At 42.2% G+C, this 23,123-nt stretch overlaps 1 protein-coding gene across 1 annotated transcript in view; it reads left to right on the top strand.

Annotated features, from left to right (window-relative positions):
* The window catches only part of TMPRSS7 (transmembrane serine protease 7), a 33,988-nt gene extending 16,678 nt beyond the window's left edge, over nt 1-17,310 (top strand). The window contains exons 9-17 of the mRNA XM_032349281.1: nt 1,721-1,827; nt 5,073-5,209; nt 7,124-7,231; nt 9,477-9,587; nt 10,407-10,523; nt 11,422-11,593; nt 13,293-13,561; nt 15,131-15,267; nt 17,076-17,310. Coding sequence (XP_032205172.1) covers nt 1,721-1,827; nt 5,073-5,209; nt 7,124-7,231; nt 9,477-9,587; nt 10,407-10,523; nt 11,422-11,593; nt 13,293-13,561; nt 15,131-15,267; nt 17,076-17,246 — 1,329 coding nt within the window. The 3' untranslated portion in view covers nt 17,247-17,310. The remainder of the gene's footprint in view (nt 1-1,720; nt 1,828-5,072; nt 5,210-7,123; nt 7,232-9,476; nt 9,588-10,406; nt 10,524-11,421; nt 11,594-13,292; nt 13,562-15,130; nt 15,268-17,075) is intronic.
* Nucleotides 17,311-23,123: the final 5,813 nt, after the last annotated feature.

The following is a 23,123-nucleotide window of genomic DNA, read 5'->3' as shown; positions in this document are numbered from 1 at the left end:
GTTGTGATGTTTAAATGAGAGACATAAGTAACCTGATTCATTCCCTCTCGAAGACAGGTTGAGAGAAGAGGGCTGCTGTATTTAAGTCCATGTTAGAAAGAATTACATACACACAAAGAAATTGTAACATCAAATTTGATGACATCTCTAAAAAAACCAAATATCAGCAATAAAAAAATCAATGGGTAAAATCCATCTCTTAAACAAAAAGACAGCAGTATTGAATCACAAATTGATTCAATAACTTAAAACTATAATTATAACTTAATTGTATATTATTTACAAAAGATGGCAGCATAAAAAGTGATTTACTAAAGCTGAAAGTAAAAGGATGGGCAATATCATACCAGGCATAAACAAAAAGAAAGCTGGGATCAGAACCTTAGCACTCAAAAAAGTGGAAATCAACACTAGGGCAACAACACTGGGTGAGAAATGAAAGGTGATCTATGATGATAAAGAGGGTGAACCACGTGAAGCTTTCTGATAATTATTTATGTACCAAAGGACATGCCATTAATACTCATAAATCAAAACCTATAGGAAATACAAAGAGAAATGGACAATGCTTAACTGAGGGATTTAGTTCCTTTCCGTTGGTTCCTGACAGAGGTAGTGGGGACAATAACTACAGCAACGAGGGATAGTATACCACACACACATACATTACCCTTTTCTTTCAAATGATCTTGGAGGGTTCACATATCCGATCATATCAAAATCCTTAATAAATAAAAACATTAAAAAGCCATACACGCAATGAATAAATAATCTCTTGTCTAATTAGTATAGAATTAGAAAGCTTGAGAGCGGGTGAACAAAAATTCCACTCCCAGGAAGTGTGTAAACTCTCTCTAAATAATTTCTGGGACAAAGTGAAAATTAAAACTAAATTTGTGGGGTGCCTGGGTGGCTCAGTGGGTTAAGCCTCTGCCTTAGGCTTAGGTCATGATCTCAGGGTCTCCCCCTCCATAGGGCTCTCTGCTCAGCGGGGAGCCTGCTTCCCCCTCTCTCTCTGCCTGCCTCTCTGCCTACTTGTGATCTCTGTCTGTCAAATAAATAAATAAAATCTTTAAAAAAAAACCCTAAAATCATGACATCACAAACATAATGTATGTGTATGTCATACAATGTTGTCAAAAGGTCAGCTCTGTGTGTGTGTGTGTGTGTGTGCATGTGCACACACATGCTCTCACATAGGTGCTGTACAGGCAGCCTCTTTTCTTGTTTGATCCTGTCTGGGCAGACCTAGGAGTGACTCAGTGGCTGCCTTCAGGAATACCCAGGTTGGATATGAAGAGGACGCTGATTCATTTCTCCTTTATTTAAATAATCTGAGTAGTGCTTTAAATAAACTATGTCGTTATTGTCAGCAAAGGAGGAAACTGTGTGCACTCATTAACAAAGGAGTGTTTTCAAGCTCATTTACAAGGAGGAAACTGACACCTAGGGACAATCTGATGTGTCCCAAGTCACCCAGCTCACTGAAACTGGGACCTAACAGCGGCTCCCTGGGAACGGGCCACCCTCTCTATTATGCTCTCCTCATTCCAGTGTGTTGGGGGAGGGGAGCTGGGTCTACCCCACCAGAAGCCACAGGGCACAAAGAATAAAATGCCCCGAGAACAGCAAGTCAAGGGAATGAGCTCTGAATGAGGAATCAGCCTGAAATGTGTCCTTCAACTGAAACATTTTTCTGGCTTATGTTTGTTTTTCACAGACTTCGCTCTCAACCCTTGGCATAGCACTGAAATTCCATAACTATTCAATAACCAAGAAGAGTGCGAAAGGCTGTGACCATGGATGGTGGGAAATTAATGAGCACATGTAAGTGGTTTCTGGATGTAAGGAATCTGATAAAAGGCCTGACCCAGAAGTTCAAAGACTTGGATTCCTTGTTCCCAAAGAGTTTGCAGTTTACTACTTACAGATATGGAAATAGAAGGGTATAGAGGCTAAGAACTTGCTCAAGGTCACTCAGTCATATGTGATTAAGCCAGGATTCAAATCCATGTCTTATGACTCCCAAGTCCTTGGCTCATTGCTCCTTGCTGCTGGGCTATGGGTGTATATACTATACATTTTACGAAAATAGCTTGGCAGATGAAGTCTTTCAAACCATGCAGCCCTGGAGGAAATAGTAAATAGGAATCTTGGTGATAGGAAAGGTAGAAACCTTTAGCCAGTTCTTTGCAGGAGGAGAGGCTACACTGGCCTGGCTGTATCCTGAGGCTGGGACATGGGTTGAGGTTGATGAGAGAAATCTAGATGACTGAGCTTCCTGTACTGACCGAGGAGCTCTTCACTCTCGCCTTTCATTTGTCCTGTAGTGGTTTTTATTCTTTATTTGCTTCTGAAGTTGTAACAGATCTTGTAATAAAAAATATAGAATGTCCTGGGCACCTGGGTGGCTCAGTGGGTTAAGCCTCTGCCTTTGGCTCAGGTCGTGATCTCAGGGTCCTGGGATCAAGTTCCGCATCGGGCTCTCTGCTAGGCAGGGAGCCTGCTTTCCTCTCTCTCTCTCTCTGCCTGCTTGTGATCTCTGTCAAGTAAATAAATAAAATCTTTTTAAAAAAATATAGAATGTCCTGTCTTTATAGCAGAATAGCTTCGAAGTTTACTTTGAGGTAAGATTATTTTTTGTGAAGTTAGCCTAAGGAATTTACCTGCTAATTTTGTGCTCATTGTTAATCCATGAATGAGGCTTTCCTTTTCTAAATGATTTTCCTGAACAACCTTCTTTCATTTCCTTTAAGCTCTCGGATTATGAGCTAAAGTGGTCACTGGTTCTGTCTTCACTGGGATAAATCCTACCTGATTTATGACCATCCTTGGATCCATTATTAAGACGTGGATTGTACTTCTTTTGGGAGTACTTTTGAATCAGGGTCTATTATGTAGGAGGCAGAATACCTGGGTTCAAATTCTAGCTATGTCATTAAGTAGCTGTATTAACTAGGACAAATAATTTAATCTCTTTGATTTTCAGTCTGTAAATGAGATAAGGAGGGATTTTTTTTTTTTGCTAAGCATTCAATTAAATAATGCATACTACATACCAAAAAATATTAACCATTATTATAATTAATATGATTGTTTTGGATAAAGTTGTTGAATCACTATTTTGTGTAATGTTACATAATGTAACATTATGTGTCAACTGTATTAAAAAAAATTGCTTTGGAAATGACATTGGATGGGTAAATACTATGGAATGTGCTTTCTCTTCAAGTTTTAAGAATATTGCATTCTGGTATTTCATTAGAGGTCCAGAAAACAAATCTTTACAATTCTTTTGTAAAATATGATACTATTTCTTTTTTGTCCTAAGTAACAACCCCCACCACCCACGGAGTGTTCCTGCCAAAGTATGAACAAGATCTTCTCCCAAGCAATCAATACCAGAAGAGCTCTCTGCCCTAAATACTTTTTCCAAAGGGCCAGCTCTTCCCTCTTTCTTGCCAGCTGGGAGAAACCCTATCAGATTCTTTTGATGCTAGTTGTGCCCTTAGGATTTAAAATGACAGCCCTTTCCATTACCAGTTATTTTCATCTAAAAAGGAAGGAGTCTAACTGAACTAATTTCTGATACCTTGCTGAAAAGCTGCGTAAAGGCATAATGGGGAAGTAGGAAAAGGTAATGCTGGCACAAGGAAGCCCAGTGCTCGTGAGTTCAGAGAAGGTGAGGATGGGGTGTGCGAACTCAGAGCAGCTAGAAGGCAGCCTATAAGCCCTGAAGGAATGGATGTCCTTCCTAGGAAGTTCTGCAGAGCAAAGTTCCTGACAGGAAAGCTGTTGGTGCCCTAGAAAGTTCTAGGGCTTAGTATCAACAGACTTGAGTCCTAATCCTTCTTCTACTTTCTCACTACTTTGAACTTGAACTCTTTACTTCACCTATTTAAATTCTCAGTTTTCTTTTCTATCTTTCTTTCTTTTTTTTTTTTTAAAGATTTTATGTATTTATTTGACACAGAGAGAGAGAGATCACAAGTAGGCGGAGAGGCAGGCAGAGAGAGCAGGGAAGCAGGCTCCCTGCTGAGCAGAGAGCCCCGTGTGGGGCTCGATCCCAGGACCCTGCGATCATGACCTGAGCCAAAGGCAGAGGCTTAACCCACTGAGCCACCCAGGCGTCCCGACTTCTCGGTTTTCTTACCTGTCATGTGTCTGTATCTGTAAACCAACTCTTGCTGGTTTCTCTGATTTCTCACTTTTCTTTTTTTTTTTTTTAAATTTTAGTTCCATTAGCCACCACTATGCCCCCGTTCCTTACTGTTCCCCTCTAAACTCCAGCTCAAGGGCCTTGGGGGTGAGAAGCGATTGGCATTCACAGATTCCAGTGGAGGATGTCCCTCCTCAGCCCGTGTGCTTGCTGTTTCCCTTTGAGACCTTGCGGGTTTCACTCTGGGAAGAGCTTCGCCAACACAGGGCAGAGACCTAACTTACCATGGGCCCCCAGAGAGCACAGTAATATTTCATGTTCTACTAACCACAGTACTCATATCGTAAGAATTACTAACAGGAGGGGCATCTGCTCATAGGTACAAGAAGTAAGAAAAATCAAGGTGAGGAAATATTGTGGGCAGACATTTTTATTTTGAAATTCTACCAAGGACAAGCCCCAAAGTGCACATCGGTTTTCAATTTCATTTGGAAAAAAAATATCGTTGTGTTTTACTTTAACTATTGCTGGGTTCTTTCCATATTTTCATCCTGAGCTCATGGATTCCACTCTGCTCCATGGCGAGGTTTGTGGGCAAAAGCAGGCATTTCTTGTTATATGGTTATTTACACAGAAAGAAAGAGAGGACCCATATTTCTTCTGATTACAAGTACTGGTGAGGAGAATACTAGATAACAGTCAAGAGTACTGCTGTTGTATTTAGCAGAGTAGAAAATTGAGGCGACAGAAGTTACTCAGTCACTTAAGCATACGTTGGAGAACTACCGTTAGCTCTGCGGTGAGCATCTCTGCTTACAAAGCCCAAAGTGCCAAAGTGTCTGTGTGTTCACTGTCAATGGGAAGGGTGGACAGAGCCTCATCCACGCTTCTTCCCTGACTCTTGCCTCCTTAGGTACTGTGGCTCGTACATGGATCACCAGACGATTTTCCGTGTGCCTAGTCCGCTCGCTCGCATTCAGCTGCAGTGCAGTTCAAGGCTTTCCGACCAGCCGCTTCTGGTGGAGTATGGAAGTTACAACATTAGTCAACGTAAGCCTGGAATTCGCTTTTTAGAAAACTCTAATAAATGGTTAAACAGAGTCTCACACTTCGTAACTCTAAACTTAATAAATTTATAAATTAAGCTAAACTAAACTTAAGAAACTTAAGAAATTAAGGAATAAAAACAGATTTATTTCTGCTTCGTTACTACTAATGTGTAAATGAATATATTATAAATACACATAATATAAACAAAATACATAATCAATAAGACACAAACTTATGTATTTATTACTACTATCATTTAAATTGTAGAAGAAATGACATAATTCTCTGTTACAATTGAGAAATTGTTTCTTATGTTATTCTTATGCTATATGGGACAGACCCATTTCTTTGATTTATTGTCCCTGCTACTCTTAAGTCTTTGAACATTTGATGTTTATATGAATATTTGGTGGATCAGAAGACAACTGTTGTGATTCACTTCAGCCCATGACCCATAGGGAGAGTTGGTTGGTCAAGGAGAGTTCAAACAGCAGGCCTCAAAATGTTACTCTCCACACTGAGAACCACGGGGACAATGGCCAGGAGGTAGTCAGCAGTGTTTGGGGGAAGTCTTCAGAGCTGGAGAGACTAGATATTGACTCAGGAAACTCTTGGCCCATTTTAAAAGGGGAAAAGTAAGGGTTAACCACTCCATGAGGATAAGACTTGAGAGAAAGCTCATTTAGAACCTTCCTTCTTTGCCAATATACTTGCTTCTGGATCTGGGCTATTATACTTCTGAATATCAGAATATTACAATTTCCAGCAAGAATAACAGGTAAATAGTGAATCGTCTTATTTTCAATTGTTTTTTCAAACATGAATATTTTCTACAAACCTACCCTCTCTGTTGTGTGCCAGGGAGATAGGGGTTGACCAGACCATGCATTTCCCCCCATTCTTTTGCACAAGGGGAGTATCTTAGTCTGTCCAGCTACTCTAACAGAGTACTCCAGACAGGATAGCTTATAAAGAACAGAAACTTATTTCTCATAGTTCTAGAGGCTGGATATCAGAGATCGGGATGCTAGCTAGCATGGTCAGGTGAGGGCTCTCTCTGGGTCGCAGACTTCTATTCTCACATGGTAGAGGAGGCTGAGGGAGCTCTGTGGGGCCTCTTTTATAAGGACATTGATCTTATTCATGGGGCCTCTGCCTTCATCACCTAATTCCCTTCCTAAGGCCCTTCTTCCTAGTATCATCACATTGGGCACTAGGATTTCAACATAAGAATTAGTGAGGCCCACCAACCTTCAGACGATAGCAACAAAGGGTTTATTATTTCTAATATATTTAGCTTTAAGTCCAGGACTTATAATTCAAGATCAGGCAGAAGATGGATCTTTGATGAGTAGCCAGCTGAAGCGGACTGGGAGGTAGAAAGTTTTGAGGCCAGTCACTAATCTCTCTAGGTCCAAGTGTCAAAGATCAGTGGTTACTAATGTATTTGGGGACAGTGATCACTTGAAAATGGACTTAAAAGCACAGAGTCCTTAGAACAGTGCCTGTGATCATATAGGATTCAGAGACACCAGGAGGCCACTTGTAATTCCCTCGGGAGTCTAAAGACTGCATCCCAAGACTGCTGGACTCTCTAAAGCATATTCCAGCTTTCACTTTGAAGCCAGACTGCTGAGTGAAAGATGGAGATAATGGAAGTTTGACTATACCTGTGACCTGGAGCCAGTGTCCACTCAGAGCCTCTGGTGGGTTAGTTTACTTTCTCTGCTCTCCTAAAGTCACTTGTTTTGTCTTTCAGTTGTCACCTCTAGCTTGATTTGATGGAGAAACTGTAGAATTACTGTCTCTACATGGCCAATTCCTTAACCACCTAATACTTCATCATTCTTTGTTCATGTGGTCTGACAACTTTTAGGGACTCACCCAAGACTTCTCGTGTTTTATTGTCTCTAGCCTGTCCCGTTGGATCTTTTCGATGCTCCTCTGGCTTGTGTGTCCCTCAAGCCCAGCGATGTGATGGAGTAAATGACTGCTTTGATGAAAGTGATGAGCTTTTCTGTGGTGGGTATTTGAATTCTTCTGTGGCTTTCTTAGGAACAAGTAACTTCTCAGGGCCATTGTTGCTGCTGATGTATATCCTGGGTCTTTGTAGCTGTTAGCTATTGCTGCATAACAAGTTACCCAAAACTCAGTGACTGACAATAATCATGTATTCTAGACCACGCACCTGTGAGTTGTTTGAGATAGGACTGATCTAGGCTGGCCTCAGCTGGGTCCTTCTGCTTTAAGCAGTAGGTCCTCTTAAGTTTGGTTCTTTCCAGGTTGGGGTCAGATCTACTGCTCATGGCTTCTTTTCTCATTGAACCAGTGGGCTGGCCATGGCAGTGGTAGTAGCAAAGGAGGGGTGAGCAAAACCACAGTGTTCCTCTTAAGTTCTGGGCTTGGAGCCGGCACACCATCACTTACATCATATTCCATCACTCAAAGCGAATCCTAGAGCTAAGGCTACAGTCCAGGGGCAGGAAGCTTATCACACACACTTTGGGGTCATGCAAGAGTGGAGGTGTATAATAGTGTATAACAGTCCCACAGGGAGTGAGGATCTGAGGCCAGTAATTCAATGAACCACAATCTTCAACTAACAGAGAAGTCACCACTTTCAGCCCATTCATTCATGGAGCATAGGTGTTGGGAAGGAGAGAATTACTGTTATTGCTATTATTGCCTGTATAGTTTGCAACAGCGTCACACTTGCAATGACAAAGGGGAAGGGTATTGGAAATTCCTATTTTGGACAGCGATTCTCTCTCTTGGTTTCTCATTTACTATTTACACATCATTCCTGAATCTACCTCCAGTTTTAGGGAGTCATATGGAGGGGATGGTTCATCAGACCATATGACACCATCGGCAATGCTTTCTCCTAAAGATCCAGACTTTCATTCAAATACAACTGTGATGGTGAAGCTATTTAATTCCTTTCATATTCTTGGAGAAAAAGTATAGTTAATATAACTATGAAAAACTTATATTCCTGAAAAACAACCTGTGGCTCTACACCTTTATTTATTTATTTTTTTGACATAAAAAAGTAAAACTCTCTTAACTTAGGGCTCAGTGACCTTCTCAATCTATAGGGTTTTCTGTTGCTGAAGAAAATAAATGCTGGCTATTATATAGTGAGCAGGTTGCTGGTGTTTTTTTTACATTATTATCATTCCCTGCTATGATTATTGTTATTGTATAAAAAGGGCTGTTTTTGGTAATCATTATTTCTCATTGTGCCATTTTGGAAAATATTCCCTAGGAGTCAGCTAGGTACACCCAGAAGCCTCAATGAACATTCCAGGGCAGTCATATCCTCTCCTGTTACCTCTGGCCCCTAACAAGAGATGCCACTGAAAACACGAGAGCAAATAACAAAAAAGGATCATTTTTCACAAAACCAGAAATGTCAAAGGAATCATATCTTCCAAGAGTGCTTGCTAATATAAGTGTGCCTGTCCCTTGTCCAAAGGCAATTCATGAAAATATTCCAAAGAAGAAAACTTGTGATAATTTACAATGGTGTTTCTTAATTCAGGAAATGGATCACCCAGGACAAATCATTTAAAAGACGGTTTTCCTTATACACAGATGACAAGCCTATTGTCCTTCAAGATCTCATAGCTGTTAATCTATTCAACAAAACTTTAATGAGCACCTAATATGTAGTTAGGGCCCTGAGATTTAAAAAAAAAAAAAAATGAATAAGAAATCCTCAAGTTAAGGCCACTCCCACTTTTTTTAGGAAGGCAGACAAGTTCAATTTTATGTATTTAGTTATTTGATTTTTTTTTTTTTTTTTGAGAGAGAGAGAGAGGGAGGGAGGGAGGAGGGGCAGAGGAAGAGAGAATCTTAACCAGTTTCCACGCCCTGAGACAGTGACCTGAGCGGAAATCAAGAGTTAGAGCTGAACTGAGTCATCCAGGCACCCCAGACAAGTTCAATTTAGATAACAACTTATGATTTTTCTTTTCCTTAAAAGAAAATCTCAGGATGCATTTAGTTGTAATTAAGTACACAAATTGCCAGAGTTGAATGTGTTTTGGCAAAAGCAAAAACCAGACCTGACCAACTCGGAGCACTAGGGATTACAGCAAAGTTTCAACCTCAGCTTTTCTCTGGCAGGTGTCAGGTTGGAGGAAAAGACACTTTGTATTTTATGGAAGTCATCTTAGCCATGTGCACCATTAGAAGGGCACTGCTGGTTCTCAAAGGCCGGTGATGACTCAGCTCATGAGCTTTCTGTCTGTTTTCCTTCCAGTGACTTCTAAGCCTGCCTGTAATGCCAGTTCCTTAAGACAGCCCAGCCCTCTGGTCTGTGACGGCTTCAGGGACTGTGAGGATGGCCAAGATGAGCAGAACTGCACTCAGAGTGAGGGAGAGTCCTCTGTGCTCTGCCCTTCTTCCTGTGTACTCCGTTAAGTGGGAACTGAATACCCCTGGGGTGGGGGGTAGGACAACTGATGTGTGCTGGTGTTGCCGAGACTTACCCAGTTTCAGCACTGAAAATCCCAGTTCCCTGGGTTCCTCCTGGGCCCAGGCAAAATGGGACAGTTGGTCACTGTTTGAGTTGAGTGTGTGTGTTGAGCGTGTGCATGTGTGCGTGCACGTGCGTGTGTGTCGTGTGACTACTGGAAGATTTTCGTTGCTTATTTGCTTTTAATGCCGCCGGAGAGTAAAGGATGCTGAGGACGTGATCTAGAGGGACCTGCCAGATACCGTGATGGGCATGTTCTCTTCTAGCCCCTGCAGAAACACACACCACTAGAGCTGTGAACAAATGTGCTGGGATTCCCAAAGCCTGCCCTTTTCCCCCATAATGCTGTGAAAGGACTGGATATGGTATTGACCTTTGCTCAAAATTTTCTTGGAGAGCACGACAAAATAATCAATAGGCCACGGCCTAAAGAAACCAATAAGGCCAACCGCTTTGCATGTCTGGAAGAAGAAAGGAGAGGCCATGGGATTGATTCTCAACAGGTGGCCTGCCTGCCCGCCTGGCTTCCAATGGCTCTGCTGGGGTGAGGGGGCTGGTCACCATGGGCCTCGCATCATCGCCCTCTGCCATGTTGCCCAGAGTGGCAAATACCAATGCCCGGGCAACCCCATCCTTGGAGGACGGAGTTGAGTGTCATTCCCTCAAGTCTGTTTCTGGGCAGGAAAAACTCTACCCTCTTTTGTTCATTTTTAGGCATTCCATGTAGCCACAGGACTTTTAAATGCGGCAATGATATTTGCTTTAGGAAACAAAACGCACAGTGTGATGGGACCGTGGACTGCCCAGACGGAAGCGACGAGGAAGGCTGCAGTGAGTAGAAATACTCTCCTTCCGACTCCCTGTAGTCCCTCCTCGCGTTCTAGTTGTTCATTTTCATTCCCTTCTTGGGGTCAATCCCCCTGGCAAAAGTTGGGGTCCTGGGAAGAATAGTAAATATTGGAGAACTGCGTCTGAAATGGTTTCTCAGAATAAAAACCTCTGGAGGGGATCCTCTCTGTTTTCTCGACAACAAGCATTAAAGCCTCAGGTGCTTATAATGAGAACTTCCACTTTCTGGTAACTCTAATCAAGGGAGAGGCTTCTGAATAAAAAGTCCCCGAGAAAAGAAACTGAAACTGGAACACAGTGGGTGACTGTGACTTAAGCCTTGTGTTAGAATCAATGCCAAGCGCTGCTGCTTTCTTTGGCTACGCCCTGAAAACTATAGTCTGCCATATGTTAGTTTGTGGTCTCTAACTGGCTCCTAGGCAGCAGGGTAGTTACGCATCCTTATCAAAACATAACTGGAAAATAATTGTTCTGGTAACTACTTTGTCTTAATAGGTGTTCATATGTCTTTCTATCAAATCAGCGCGCCCCCAAAGACGCACTCCTTCTCTTGCGATTGGAACTAATCTTTTCCTCCCCAATCATTTAAGCCCCAAGGCTACTGTTCCTATCACGCAGCTGTTGCTAATGAGGCCTTGAATCAATGTGCTTTATTGTCCAGAGACTCTGTGTCCCGCCTGCCTGTTCTCCGGAGGAAGTGGTCTGGGGGTGCGTTTTCTCTAGAGAAGCAAGAGGTTTCAAATTGCTTGCCTGGTGCCTCAGTTCCCAGTGCAGCTTGAAACCCGATTTAATTTCCAGTTTTTCTTCCAAGTCTGCTCCACCCCTCACCCCCCCACCCCGGGTCTGCTTTTAAGTCACATGGCCCTTCCTTTCTCCGAAGGCTGCAGCAGGGGCTCCTCCGCCCTCCACCGCATCATTGGGGGCAGCGACACACAGGAAGGGGGTTGGCCGTGGCAAGTCAGCCTCCACTTTGTCGGCTCGGCCTACTGCGCAGCCTCGGTCATCTCCAGGGAGTGGCTTCTTTCTGCAGCCCACTGTTTCCACGGAAACAGGTAGGGCATCTCACTTCTTAGTCTAAGAGGGCACCCTCTCTGATCCCAGACCATACATCTGCCCTCAAGCTGTGGAAGGAAGCTGCCCGCTGGGAACATTCGAGCAGTTCAAATGGTGTGTGTGTGTGTGTGTGTGTGTGTGTGTGTGTGTGTGTGTAGAACAGGCACTGGACTTCTATTTGGAGAGGAAGGGTAATTTCCAAAGTGGTGGTTGGCAGGGGTGGGGGGGCTCCCACATCACCAGGCAACTAACTCTTTGACGCCAGTCTAGTGTCTTGCAATTTAACTCAATTTTGACCCTGTCTGCTTGCAGATAGCATCAGATTAAACAGGTGGAGGGCTCAGACCTAGGAAACATTTCCCTCCTCCCCACCTCAGACACCTATTCTAAGTCCAGGTTGTCACTGTTCTTCTGGCTCAACAGCTATAGAGGTTCTAAATATCTCTTCTTAGGGTTTAATAAATTTGCTAGAGCAGTTCATAGAACTGAGAAAAGTGGTTTACTTTCTAGATCACTGGTTTATTGTGTACAATAAACACAATTTATTTGTCCTGTGTATCTCATCCCTCTGGTTGTTCCTGAGGGATGAGATACATCCTATATTTTATATAAATACCCTATATTTTATATAAATAAAATATAAAATAAATAAATAAATAAAAATAAATGAAATATAAATAAAAATAAAGTAAAAATAAAATAATAATTTAATATAAAACCTCTAAGGGTTTTATATAATTGAACTATGTGCTTCTTGTGGAACTTACAGAATTCACGTTCATGATTAAAATGGCTATGCTTGTCTTCGATCATTAGTCTTTTACACTATGACACTGTTCCAAGTAACATGTTAACCTTAATACTCCCCCAGGTCCCCGATGCCAACCATGAGATGTCAGGCCAGCAGATTCGGGCCCACACTCTTTGAATTCTGTCCTTATTTTTCTTGCAAAGCTTTCGCAATCTCTTCACCCCGCTAGAACAATCTCTTCATCCCACTAGAACAAGGCTGCTGTGCAGGTGGAGATGGACACCTCACATGGAGACCACAAGACCCTCAGTAAATTTGCGCAAGGGCACAAAGGTCAGAAGTAGAGTTCTGGAAGGGCTGGCAAAGAGTGGGGTCCTTGTGAATGGTCATGCTTGAGCAGTTGTAGCCATGATCTTTCAGGCTTCTGGTACATGGATGACAAGAAGGAATTTCATCAAATTCCTCCTTATTGCACTTTGATTTCTAAACTCTCTTGAATTCATATTATTTGAATTTGGCAAAAGGATTCCCAGATCACTGTCTTACCGGCCCTGTCTGTCCCCATCAGATGCCTATGTCAGCATGAATAGGAAGAATGTAACAAATTAATTATAGTCACATTCTTGACCTGCGTGTGGTTCATGAGATAGCATGGGCAACAGAATTTCCACCAGTTCTTTAGGATGGCAGAGGGACTTTTCTGGAACATGGCTATCATGCACCACCCCTACTACACCTTCCTTCAACTCTGTTTACTAGGAGACAGGGAGGCTGGGAAAAGTTGTGTTTTCCGCCATGTCCGTGGACAGAGCCAGGGACTAGAATGGGACTGGAAGGGAGGCCTCCTTTTCTCAGCACTTGTCAGGCTGCAGAGGGCTTGTGTCCAAACCCTGGATGGTTCTTCAAACCCTGGCCACTGACTTCATGCTTCCTTCCTTTTCTGCCAGGTTGTCAGACCCCACGCCATGGACTGCTCACCTCGGGATGTACGTGCAGGGGAATGCCAAGTTCATCTCCCCAGTGAAGAGAATTGTGGTCCATGAGTACTATAACAGTCAGACCTTTGACTATGACATTGCTCTGCTACAGCTCAGTACAGCCTGGCCTGAGACCCTGAGACAGCTCATTCAGCCAATATGCATCCCTCCTGCTGGCCAGAAAGTGCGCGGTGGGGAGAAGTGCTGGGTGACCGGCTGGGGGCGAAGGCATGAAGCAGGTGTGTGAATGGGTGAAGGGTCATGCCCTCCCCCTCCGGATAATACTAACTTGCGTTGATGTAGTGCTTTGGGGCTCATGGGGGTTTTTTGTATATGTTCTCGTTTGAGCTTCCTGATAATTCTAAGAAGTAGAATGGAGGCAGTGTTAATTATTTCTATTTTATGACGTTCTTCCTTTGCCCCAAAAAGAAGCAAGACCCACCACATCAGGGGCGGCAGGGAGGGCGGGTTCTGAATAGGGCAAGATTGGAGAGACGGTATGGGCCTTTTCCAAATTTTGCTAAGTTTTCCACTACAGAAGAGAGTTTCTCTTTACTCAGGGTCCCTTTCACCCAAAGAAGGAAGGGATTCCTTTTCTTAAAGAAGAGGACACCCACACCACCCCTCCCCCCAACAAACCCTATTATGTCAAGTCAGAGGCAACTATCTGGAGGGTTGTGCAGATCTGTCCATCACAAGGGCAACTAGCCAGGTAGATGAGAGTCAGGGCTGAAAGCCAGCCGGTCCTTAGCTCCCCAGAGTGCAAATTCAGGCCTGAGGGTACATCAGCCCAGAACTGGACCGCCCAGAGGGGATACTTCTGTACAATCCCTTCACCCTAGCTGGCATCTCTATCATTATGCACAAAGATCAGAGTGGTTGGGACGTCCTGATGTCCCCACATCTGCTCCATCAAGATGTTTCACGGTCTAGGATTAAAGGTTGATTCTGAATACGCAGTGAGAGGAAGAAGCCACAGCTTTGTGAGCACCGCCCCAGGGCTGACGCTTTTCCTTCGTCTCCCCCACATCTCAGATTCCCGGGCAGACATTTCCAAGGGTTTAAGGACAGATGCGTTTTCTGCCAACTTTGACTTTTATCCTTGCCCTTCTTTTGACACTCTCTAAACGTTCCTTGCGGGCAGCTTCTGCAGGGCTCACTGCTGGCGTGTGAGTTAATGTCCCAGGGGCCTGCTGGGATCTCAGAACTCTAATGACGGAGAGCGGCTCATGGCTCCAATCCCCATAACCTATCAGGACTGTGCTCAGGGCTTTAATGACATTATCTTAGATCACAGGAGGGAAGAGTCGATTCAACCAGCTTATCATGGGACATCTCTTTATAAGCATGAGTGTGAGTGTACTTACTTTTCGGAATCATTTTAGCCAGGCAGGATAAAAAGGAAGTGAAAAGGGTATAACAAAACTGTTATGTCTTTATGGTTTCCAGTTCTCTCTCCTATATCTGATTATGCTGCTCCATTTAAAAGGTAGGCCTCGCAACCAGTATTAGTGACTATTGGGATTCACAGTCCTACTGGAAGCAGGAAGTACGTAGTGAGGGAGTGTGGCTCAGCCGGAGATAGAGTCAGACCTTGGGTGTGAGTCCTGCTCTATTACTTGCCGTCAGGTCGGACACTACCTCTAACCTCCTCAGCCTTTATTTCTTCATCAGCAAAAGGGGGATTATAAAAGAATTTCCATAAAAAATTGTTCTGAGGATGAGGAGATAATGTGAGTAGGTGGTCTGACGGCACCCCGAGTAAGTGTAATCATTACCCTGATTTCCACTTCCCATGTGTTTTCCAGACAATAAAGGCTCCCCTGTTTTGCAGCAAGCAGAGGTAGAGCTCATCGACCAAACCCTCTGCGTTTCCACCTATGGGATCATCACTTCACGGATGTTGTGCGCAGGGGTCCTGTCAGGCAAGAGAGATGCCTGCCGGGTAAGTCATCGCACCTTTCCTTTGTCAAGATGCCATGCTTTCCATACGTGCTTTCATGTGTAGTTTGCACAACACTGGGAAAGAACTAGGACAGGTATTTCCCTTAATTCAGAGACTAATTATAATCTAATTGCCTAAGATCAGGGAAAGGCGATTAAATAATTAGGTCTTTAAAACTCAATATTCTGCTTCCCATGTATTTTCCTCATTTAGAAAATGAGATTTGGATTTATCGTTCTGCCATGATTTATTTTCTTGTAACCAAGAACTAAAAAAAACAAAGCAGTCCTCTCTCTCTCTCTCTCTATTTCTCTCTCTCTCTCTCTCTCACACACACACACACAGTGTCTTAGGATGGTTAGCAGCCATTTCTCTACTGAAATACCAGGGTTTTATTCACTTGCTCCTTTGATGCATAGGCTGGGGAAAGGGAAAGAGGAGTGGGAGAGGCGACAGAGGACACTCGTTCCTATGCCTCTGGTTAGGCCTCCTGACAGGGGTCAAGTTGGAGTTCATGTTCATGGATATGTTTCCAAGTCTCAGATTCCAATCTATGCAGATAACTGTATGATTGCCAAAAGGTGAACAGATGCTTTTGAGGCTGAAGAGGGCAGTGGGAGCTGTTCCCACATCTCTCTAAAACCTTAGCCACTATGCCACAAATACTCATTGTAATAATGGATTTTATCTTCTGAACTCCTAATTTGTGGCAAGCACTAGATCCTTTATATAAATTCATTTAAGTCTTTCTTTCACGACCATTTTATGGAAGAGGAAACTAGACACAGAGAGGGTGAGCAAATTATCCAAGGTCACACAGCTAGTAAATAAATACCTGAGCTGGAATGTGAACCCTTATCTGTCTAATACTAAAACTGCTATGTTTTGGCTGCTTCCTTCCTGAGGCTAGGCAGTCATATAGTCCTATTCCACCTAGCCATCAGAGTTTACAGGTCAACTTAGACTTAGTAGAGCTGGTATGGCAATAATTAAAATAAAAAGAGCCCAGTTTCTCACCAGCCAGAATTCACTTAAGCAGGGTTGGAACTGGGGGGTGGGACTCGGGGGCAAATTCGGAATGCTTTTTTATCTTTGCCTCTAGCTAAGTTGCAGTTTTACCTGTTCTCCAAACTAGAAAAATAAAGTCCAGATGTTATAATTTAAAGGATAGATACTGTAGGAATTATGTTTACACTTTGAATTATTTTCATCTTTGCTTTTTGGAGTTGAGATATCAGAAGGGACTCTCAAATGAGGGTGATCTGTCCTTGACAGCTGTGGGCCAGCAAGCCATGGGGGTTTCCTCAGGGTGTCATTCTTCATTGTTCTTTGTCAGAATCCAAAGTCAACCACTGAATTTGCATGGCCCCAAGGCAGAGGTCAACTTTTCAAGATAACCCTGTTGTCAGGGCTAAATGATCCCAAAACAGAGTTTGGCAGACAGCTCACACTCAACAAATGTTAGCAGTTATTATCATTACTCCTACTACTTTGGCTACCTCCACTACTATTGAGGTTTTTCTTCGTTTGGGGTGTGTGGAAGTTGTTTCCCCTACAAGAATATTGTGAAGATACTCTTGGACTAAGAAATTACATTTCTTGTGATAAATGCAGCTTTTTGACTTTGGGAAGAATAATTCTCAAATGACATTAGAAGTTTCATATTATTTCATATTATTTTCCTTCTCCAAACTACATAATAATTGGTCAAGTGAAAACTTTCCAGAATGAGAGTTTTGATACAATCCATTAGACACATTAATGACAAAATTGATGATCCTTCCTGCTTACATTATCTTCTTGTGTAGGGAGATTCGGGTGGACCTTTATCTTGTCGAAGAAAAAGTGATGGAAAATGGATTTTGACTGGCATCGTTAGCTGGGGACATGGATGCGGAAGACCAAACTTTCCTGGTGTTTACACGAGAGTGTCAAATTTTGTTTCCTGGATTCATAGATATGTCCCTTCTCTTTTGTAAAAGTACAAGTTGGAGTTTTGACTGTGATTTCTGGGATAGAATCTTTAAAAAAAAAAAAAAAAAAGGAGCAATTAACCCTTAAAGGAAACCCAATTTTTTTTCTTCTGTAAATTTCAGATTGCTTACATTTGGTACTTATCGAAAGACAGAGAGATTAATATGTATTTTATTCCATAAAAAATTGCCTCAAGGCTAGAGTTGTATTCCTTCTTAAACATCAAGGGGCTATTGATTGAGAAATGGAGGAAAATCTAATGTCATGAATCAAGACTCTTAAATAATGTAAAAAATGGGCAAGGTGCTCAGGAATCCATTCTTTATGTTTCTATTCAAGGTACAGATATTTATAAGGATTTAGTCAAATCTAATTTATTAAAATAAAAAATTCCATTAAAAATGCCTGATTTCAGTGTTATAATAAAAGTAAATGCACCAACTGTCTCTTTTATAAATGCAAATGAACCCAATCTCAGTTATTGACAAAGGAAGTACCTATATTATTGGTTTCCAATCCAATTTTGTCTAACCACGTAATAACAGACTTTCTTCAGCCATGGCAAAGGGTTATATTGTGTACAGAGAAACCAATCAACTAAACAACAAAACAGACAACCCAACTCACTTGGCTATTTCAGGATGTCAGGATGACATTCAACTATATGCACTAAAATCATGGAATGAAGCATCATGGTAGTTCGACTGAAAGCACTTACGTGGGATTTAAGGAATTGTGATAATCCTGTTCATCAGTTGAATGAGAAGGGAATTTTTAGATGGTTGTTTTGAAAGTCAAATTTTTCAGAAATATTATCATTTGGCTTCTGATTTTTTTTTAATAAAACTCTGATGGCTTAGACTTATTTCTATTTTCAGGGCATTATAATACCTGGCATAGTTGTAAACCTGTAGTACATGCTCAAAACATCATAGTTATTGATTTATTTGGTCTTGATTTAGAAGGTTTCATATTTAATCTTGGAATAGGCTTTCCATGAACAGAGGCCTCACTTAACAATACCACTGACTAGTTGAAAACAGCAGGAAGGAGAAGAATGATATCGTTTGTTTTCTCTGGGACAAAGTCAAAGAAGTAATAATGCTATTTTTAAGTAGGATCCAGAATAATGAAAATGGTTTTTGTGGGGTTTCAGAGGATCTTAATGGAACAGTAAAAGGAGAGAAAGAGAGCAAAAGGGGTCATTCTCTGGATCAGACAGAAAAACTGAAATATGGATTTAATATCCCTGAAATAGTGAATGATTCCCAGTTCAGAGAACATATTTTAATTTGCCAAAAGATTGTTTCTATCAGGTAAAAGACAACATTCTTTTTTTAATTTTTTATTTCTTTTCAGCGTAACAGTATTCATTGTTTTTGCACCACACCCAGTGCTCCATGCAATCCGTGCCCTCTCTAATACCCACCACCTGGTTCCCCCAACCTCCCACCAAAAGACAACATTTTAATGATACCTTTCTGAATGGGTCCCTAAGGATTCAGTAAGCCAGCTATAGCATAGTACAATTCAGAGTGCCAAGTGCACCCCTTAATTCACAAAGTGGGACTTAGCTACTAAATTCACTGTGTAGAAGAACAAATTAGGCTGACAGTTCTTAAAAACCAGGTTTATTTTGCCTGGGATTGCTATGACCTAGGTACAAGGTGAATAATTTTTTTTTTTTTAAGATTTTATTTATTTGCCAGAGAGAGAGAGAGAGAGCGCTTGCAACCAGGGGGCGCGGCAGGCAGAAGGAGAAGCAGACTCTGCTCAGCTGGGAGCCAAATGTGGGAATCAATCCCAGTACCCTGAGCTCATGACCTGAGCTGGAGGCAGACACTTAATTGACTGAGCCACCCAGAAATCTCTGAATTGTACTTTTTATTCATGGTCAATTCTAAGGAGATTTACTATTTAAAAACATCACCAACACCTTGAATAAGTTTGTGATCTCTGATCTCAGTTAGGAGATGGAGGAGAGCTAGCATGATCTATCAGATTCATCGCAGGGAATTTTTCCAAACCACACATACATGCTACCATTCTACACACTTGGTTGCACAAATGTGAGTATACCATGTTCCTCAGCAGTGCAGGGGTGGGGAAAAGGTTCAGAAACACCCACCTAGCTTACTTGGCTATATTTTATCTAAATGACAGGATGACATGGAACTATATACTTCATTCTTGTAAAAGTGTGGATAGAGGCAAATCCAAAGACTGGTTTAGTTGGTAGACTGGAATGGCCTCCTTAAACCAAGACCGGAACATTTCCATGGGCCAGACTACTGGGAAATACTGCCCTCCTTCACAGTGTCTTCAAATCTGCAGAATGCAACACCACAAACCAACCCTTCCTCAACTGTTTCCTGCTTGATTACTCTGAGAGGCTGACCCAGTTGCCTATGTTTAGAGTAGAAGTGCTTGTCACCTGACACCATATGGATACATATTGTTGTGCTTTCCAGAAGTACAGGCCTCTTTGAAGGTAATGAGATCCGTGGGTGCTTTGGTGATGTCACTTAGATGATGTTACTTTATTTTTTGGTTTATACAATAATCATTTGGGAAATTATTTGCTCTCAAAGGAGAGATAAAGAAAAAGACCAAGTACTATGACAAGAAAAGCAAAATTGAAAATCTTATACTGGTCAGCAAGTCTTTAATTTTTTAATGTTATTTACATTTTACTCCTTAAGGAAACTAAAGCAATTGAGTCAATAATAACTTGAAATTGTATTAAAAAGAACTATTTGTGCAAGAACCGTATACTTTAAAAAACATGTTTGAACAACTTCATGAAAGAACGATACCCTTTAAAAAGCTACCCCTATAGAAAGACATTTTAAAGAAATGGCAAAAACAAATCTGTATAGAATTTGTTTTCTCGTCCTAAAATCTTCAACTTCCATCAACAATTGTTTAATCTAAATTTGTTTCTACCTGAAGGGAGAAACATTACTTTCTTACTCATTCTGAATCCTTAGTTTAGAGTCAGACTGACTGGCAGGATGAAAAAGTCCTCAAGAAGAGATTGGGACACTTACCTACATTCTAGATCAGCTCTCTGGAGATTAAGAAATTTGCAGTAATCAGAAATCAGGAACAAGTTGCAAGTAAGAATTTAAGTAGTTCAGGTAATCTTAGGAGGTGTCAGCTAGTGTCAGTGATCAAAAAAAATGCAACAGGACAGGAACACAAATCAATATAAAAAGAAAATCTATTGAGTCAAGGAATATTGTTGGCTGCTAAGGGTTGGGGGTGGGTAGCTATTAGTTACAAAGATGATTACAGTCACAGAAAGTAAGGGAACATTTACTGAGACCCTGTTATTTGTCAGGCATAGGATTAAGTGCTTTACTCTAATTACTTCATTTAATTGTCTTTACTGGGTAGGAATCATTTTATAATGAGAAAAAAAGCTTGGGGTTCCTGGGAGGGTGGGTTAAGATTCCAACTCCATTTCAGTCAGGTCATGAGTTCAGGTGGTGAGATCGAGCCCCATGTTGAGAATTAAGATTCTCTCTCTCCCTCTCTTTCTGGCTCCCACCCCGCCCTGCTGTGTGTACACTCTCTATTTCTCTCTCTTTAAAAAGAAGCAATAGCTCACAGATATTAAACAACTTGCTCAAGAACATACAGTGGTGAGCCCTAAATCTGTTTGTCTTCAAAACCTATATTACCGGGACACCTGGGTGGCTCAGTTGGTTAAGCAGCTGCCTTCGGCTCAGGTCATGATTCCAGCGCCCTGGGATCGAGTCCCATATCAGGCTCCTTGCTCGGCGGGAAGCCTGCTTCTCCCTCTGCCTCTGCCTGCCATTCTGTCTGCTTGTGCTCGCTCTCTCCCCCTCTCTCTCTCTGATAAATAAATAAAACATTAAAAAAAAAATCTTCAAAACCTATATTACCATAGAGTTGCCAACAGTGTGCAAGGGATAGGTTTATGAAATTCTAGAAATGCATCCTAATCTAGTTTAGAGATTACATAAACCCTGCTCCCCACTACTCAGAAAGCATTAGGAGATCTGGTGGAGAGTGTGTTTGTGACCATTAACAGTAGTTTTTTGATCCTCTGGAGGGTGAAGAAGATTTTAAGCATCTATTCGAGGAGAAACAGAGTTCAGAAGACAGCTGCGATTCATCCAACACAGGGAGGGACTCTCCCGTTGAGACTGAGCTCCTGCAGTCAAGCCAGGCAACTGTGGGAAAGGTTGTCTGGGCCTTGGGTAAGGTTGGGGGTCTGGGTTTGAGAGGCCTTGGTGATTCTAGCCAGGGTCTTGGGCCCTGGGCCTAACACACCATTGTTGCTGAGAATATAATTTTATTATTCCAACTAACCGACATTTATATAGGACACCATGTTCCACGCAGAGCTAAGCACTGGGACTTCACAGGTACCTCAACGAGCTTAGACAAAAACAAAAAAAATTACTGCTGATCCTTTGTGTTAGCTCTTTAGGCTGCTTTACTGATTCTCGGACAGTAAGAGTCAAACGGACCCCACTTTACGGTCCTCATCCTGAATGTCCCTCTTCTTTTGATACAGCACAGCTACTGTCCTTACCAACTTTAACTCTTTGTTCCAACTGCCCATTAAAAACTGAAGGAATAATTGGCATTTAACATGATATTAGTTTCAGGTATACAAGATGATGATTCTATATTTGTGTGAATGATCATCATAATAAGTCTAGTTCATGTCTTTCCCTACACAGTTATAGGTTTTTTTCCCCTCCCCATGAGAACTTTTAAGATCTACTCTCCGAGCAACTTTCAAATATGCAACACATATTCTAAACTACAGTTGCCACGCTGAACGTTGTGTCCCCATGTCCTGTTTATTCCACCTTCTCGATGGGGCCTGACGTGATTGCCCTATTTGTAATCCCCCCTCCTCTTTCCCTAACCTTCACCACTAGACACTCCAGACTCCCATCCTCTGCTTTTTTTCCATAACACAAGGCATTTCAAATATTTTAGAAACGTTGTTTAAGCTTATTTCCCCTCATTAAATATAAGCCTCACAATGGCCATGACTTTTATTTAGCTATCTCTTTAGACATATCTCAAGCACCCAGAAGAATGTGTGACACACAGAGCAAGCACTCAGTACAATTTGCTGAATTAAATTGGCCTGAATCGGATGCATTTAGCCCAGGTACAACGTGTATTGGTCTCAGAAGAGACTGTGAATAACTTCCGGTGGAGGAGGCAAGTCAGGGAAGGTTTTGTGGAAAAAGTATATCTTGGCTAGAAGCTAAAGATGAGTGGGAACGGTCTATGCAGAAAATGGGTAGGAAAAGCATTGGTAGCAGAGGGAACATCATATACAAAGAAGTGGGGGTGGCGATAGAATGGGAGAGGTGAGGGCTAGCACGGAAGAGGAATCTGATCAGAAAAGAGGGGTGTCCTATGAGTAGGAAAGAAGACAAGATGTCAGTAAGGAAAGGTGCAGAAAGGTGCAGGCTTCCTTTCTCTTTGCACCCTATATTCATTTTCTTCTGTGAGCTCTAAGAGGCCGACCCCCAACTTCTATCACCAGTTCCCAAAGGGGGTCATGGAAAGGAGAGTGGCAGGTGGAGAGCGAGGTCGGAGTATTTATTCCCGTCTGTTTCCTCCTTGCTGGGCTGCAGTCCTCTCGATACTACTGGGAGGGCCCCCTTTGAAGGCTCCAATTCTTTTTTAAAAAAGATTTTATTTATTAGAGAGCACGAGCTCCGGGGAAGTACATGGGTAGAGGGGGAGGGAGGAGAGGCAGAAGGAGAGAATCTCCAGCAGACTCCATGCTGAGCACAGAGCCCAAGGACGGCTAGATCCCAGTACCCGGAGATCATGACCTGAGCCAAAACCAAGAGTCAGAGGCTCAATGAACCCAACCG

Source organism: Mustela erminea, chromosome 1, assembly GCF_009829155.1.
Source record: "Mustela erminea isolate mMusErm1 chromosome 1, mMusErm1.Pri, whole genome shotgun sequence".
Classification (NCBI taxonomy): domain Eukaryota; kingdom Metazoa; phylum Chordata; class Mammalia; order Carnivora; family Mustelidae; genus Mustela; species Mustela erminea.
This window is presented reverse-complemented; position numbering and strand designations above follow the sequence as displayed.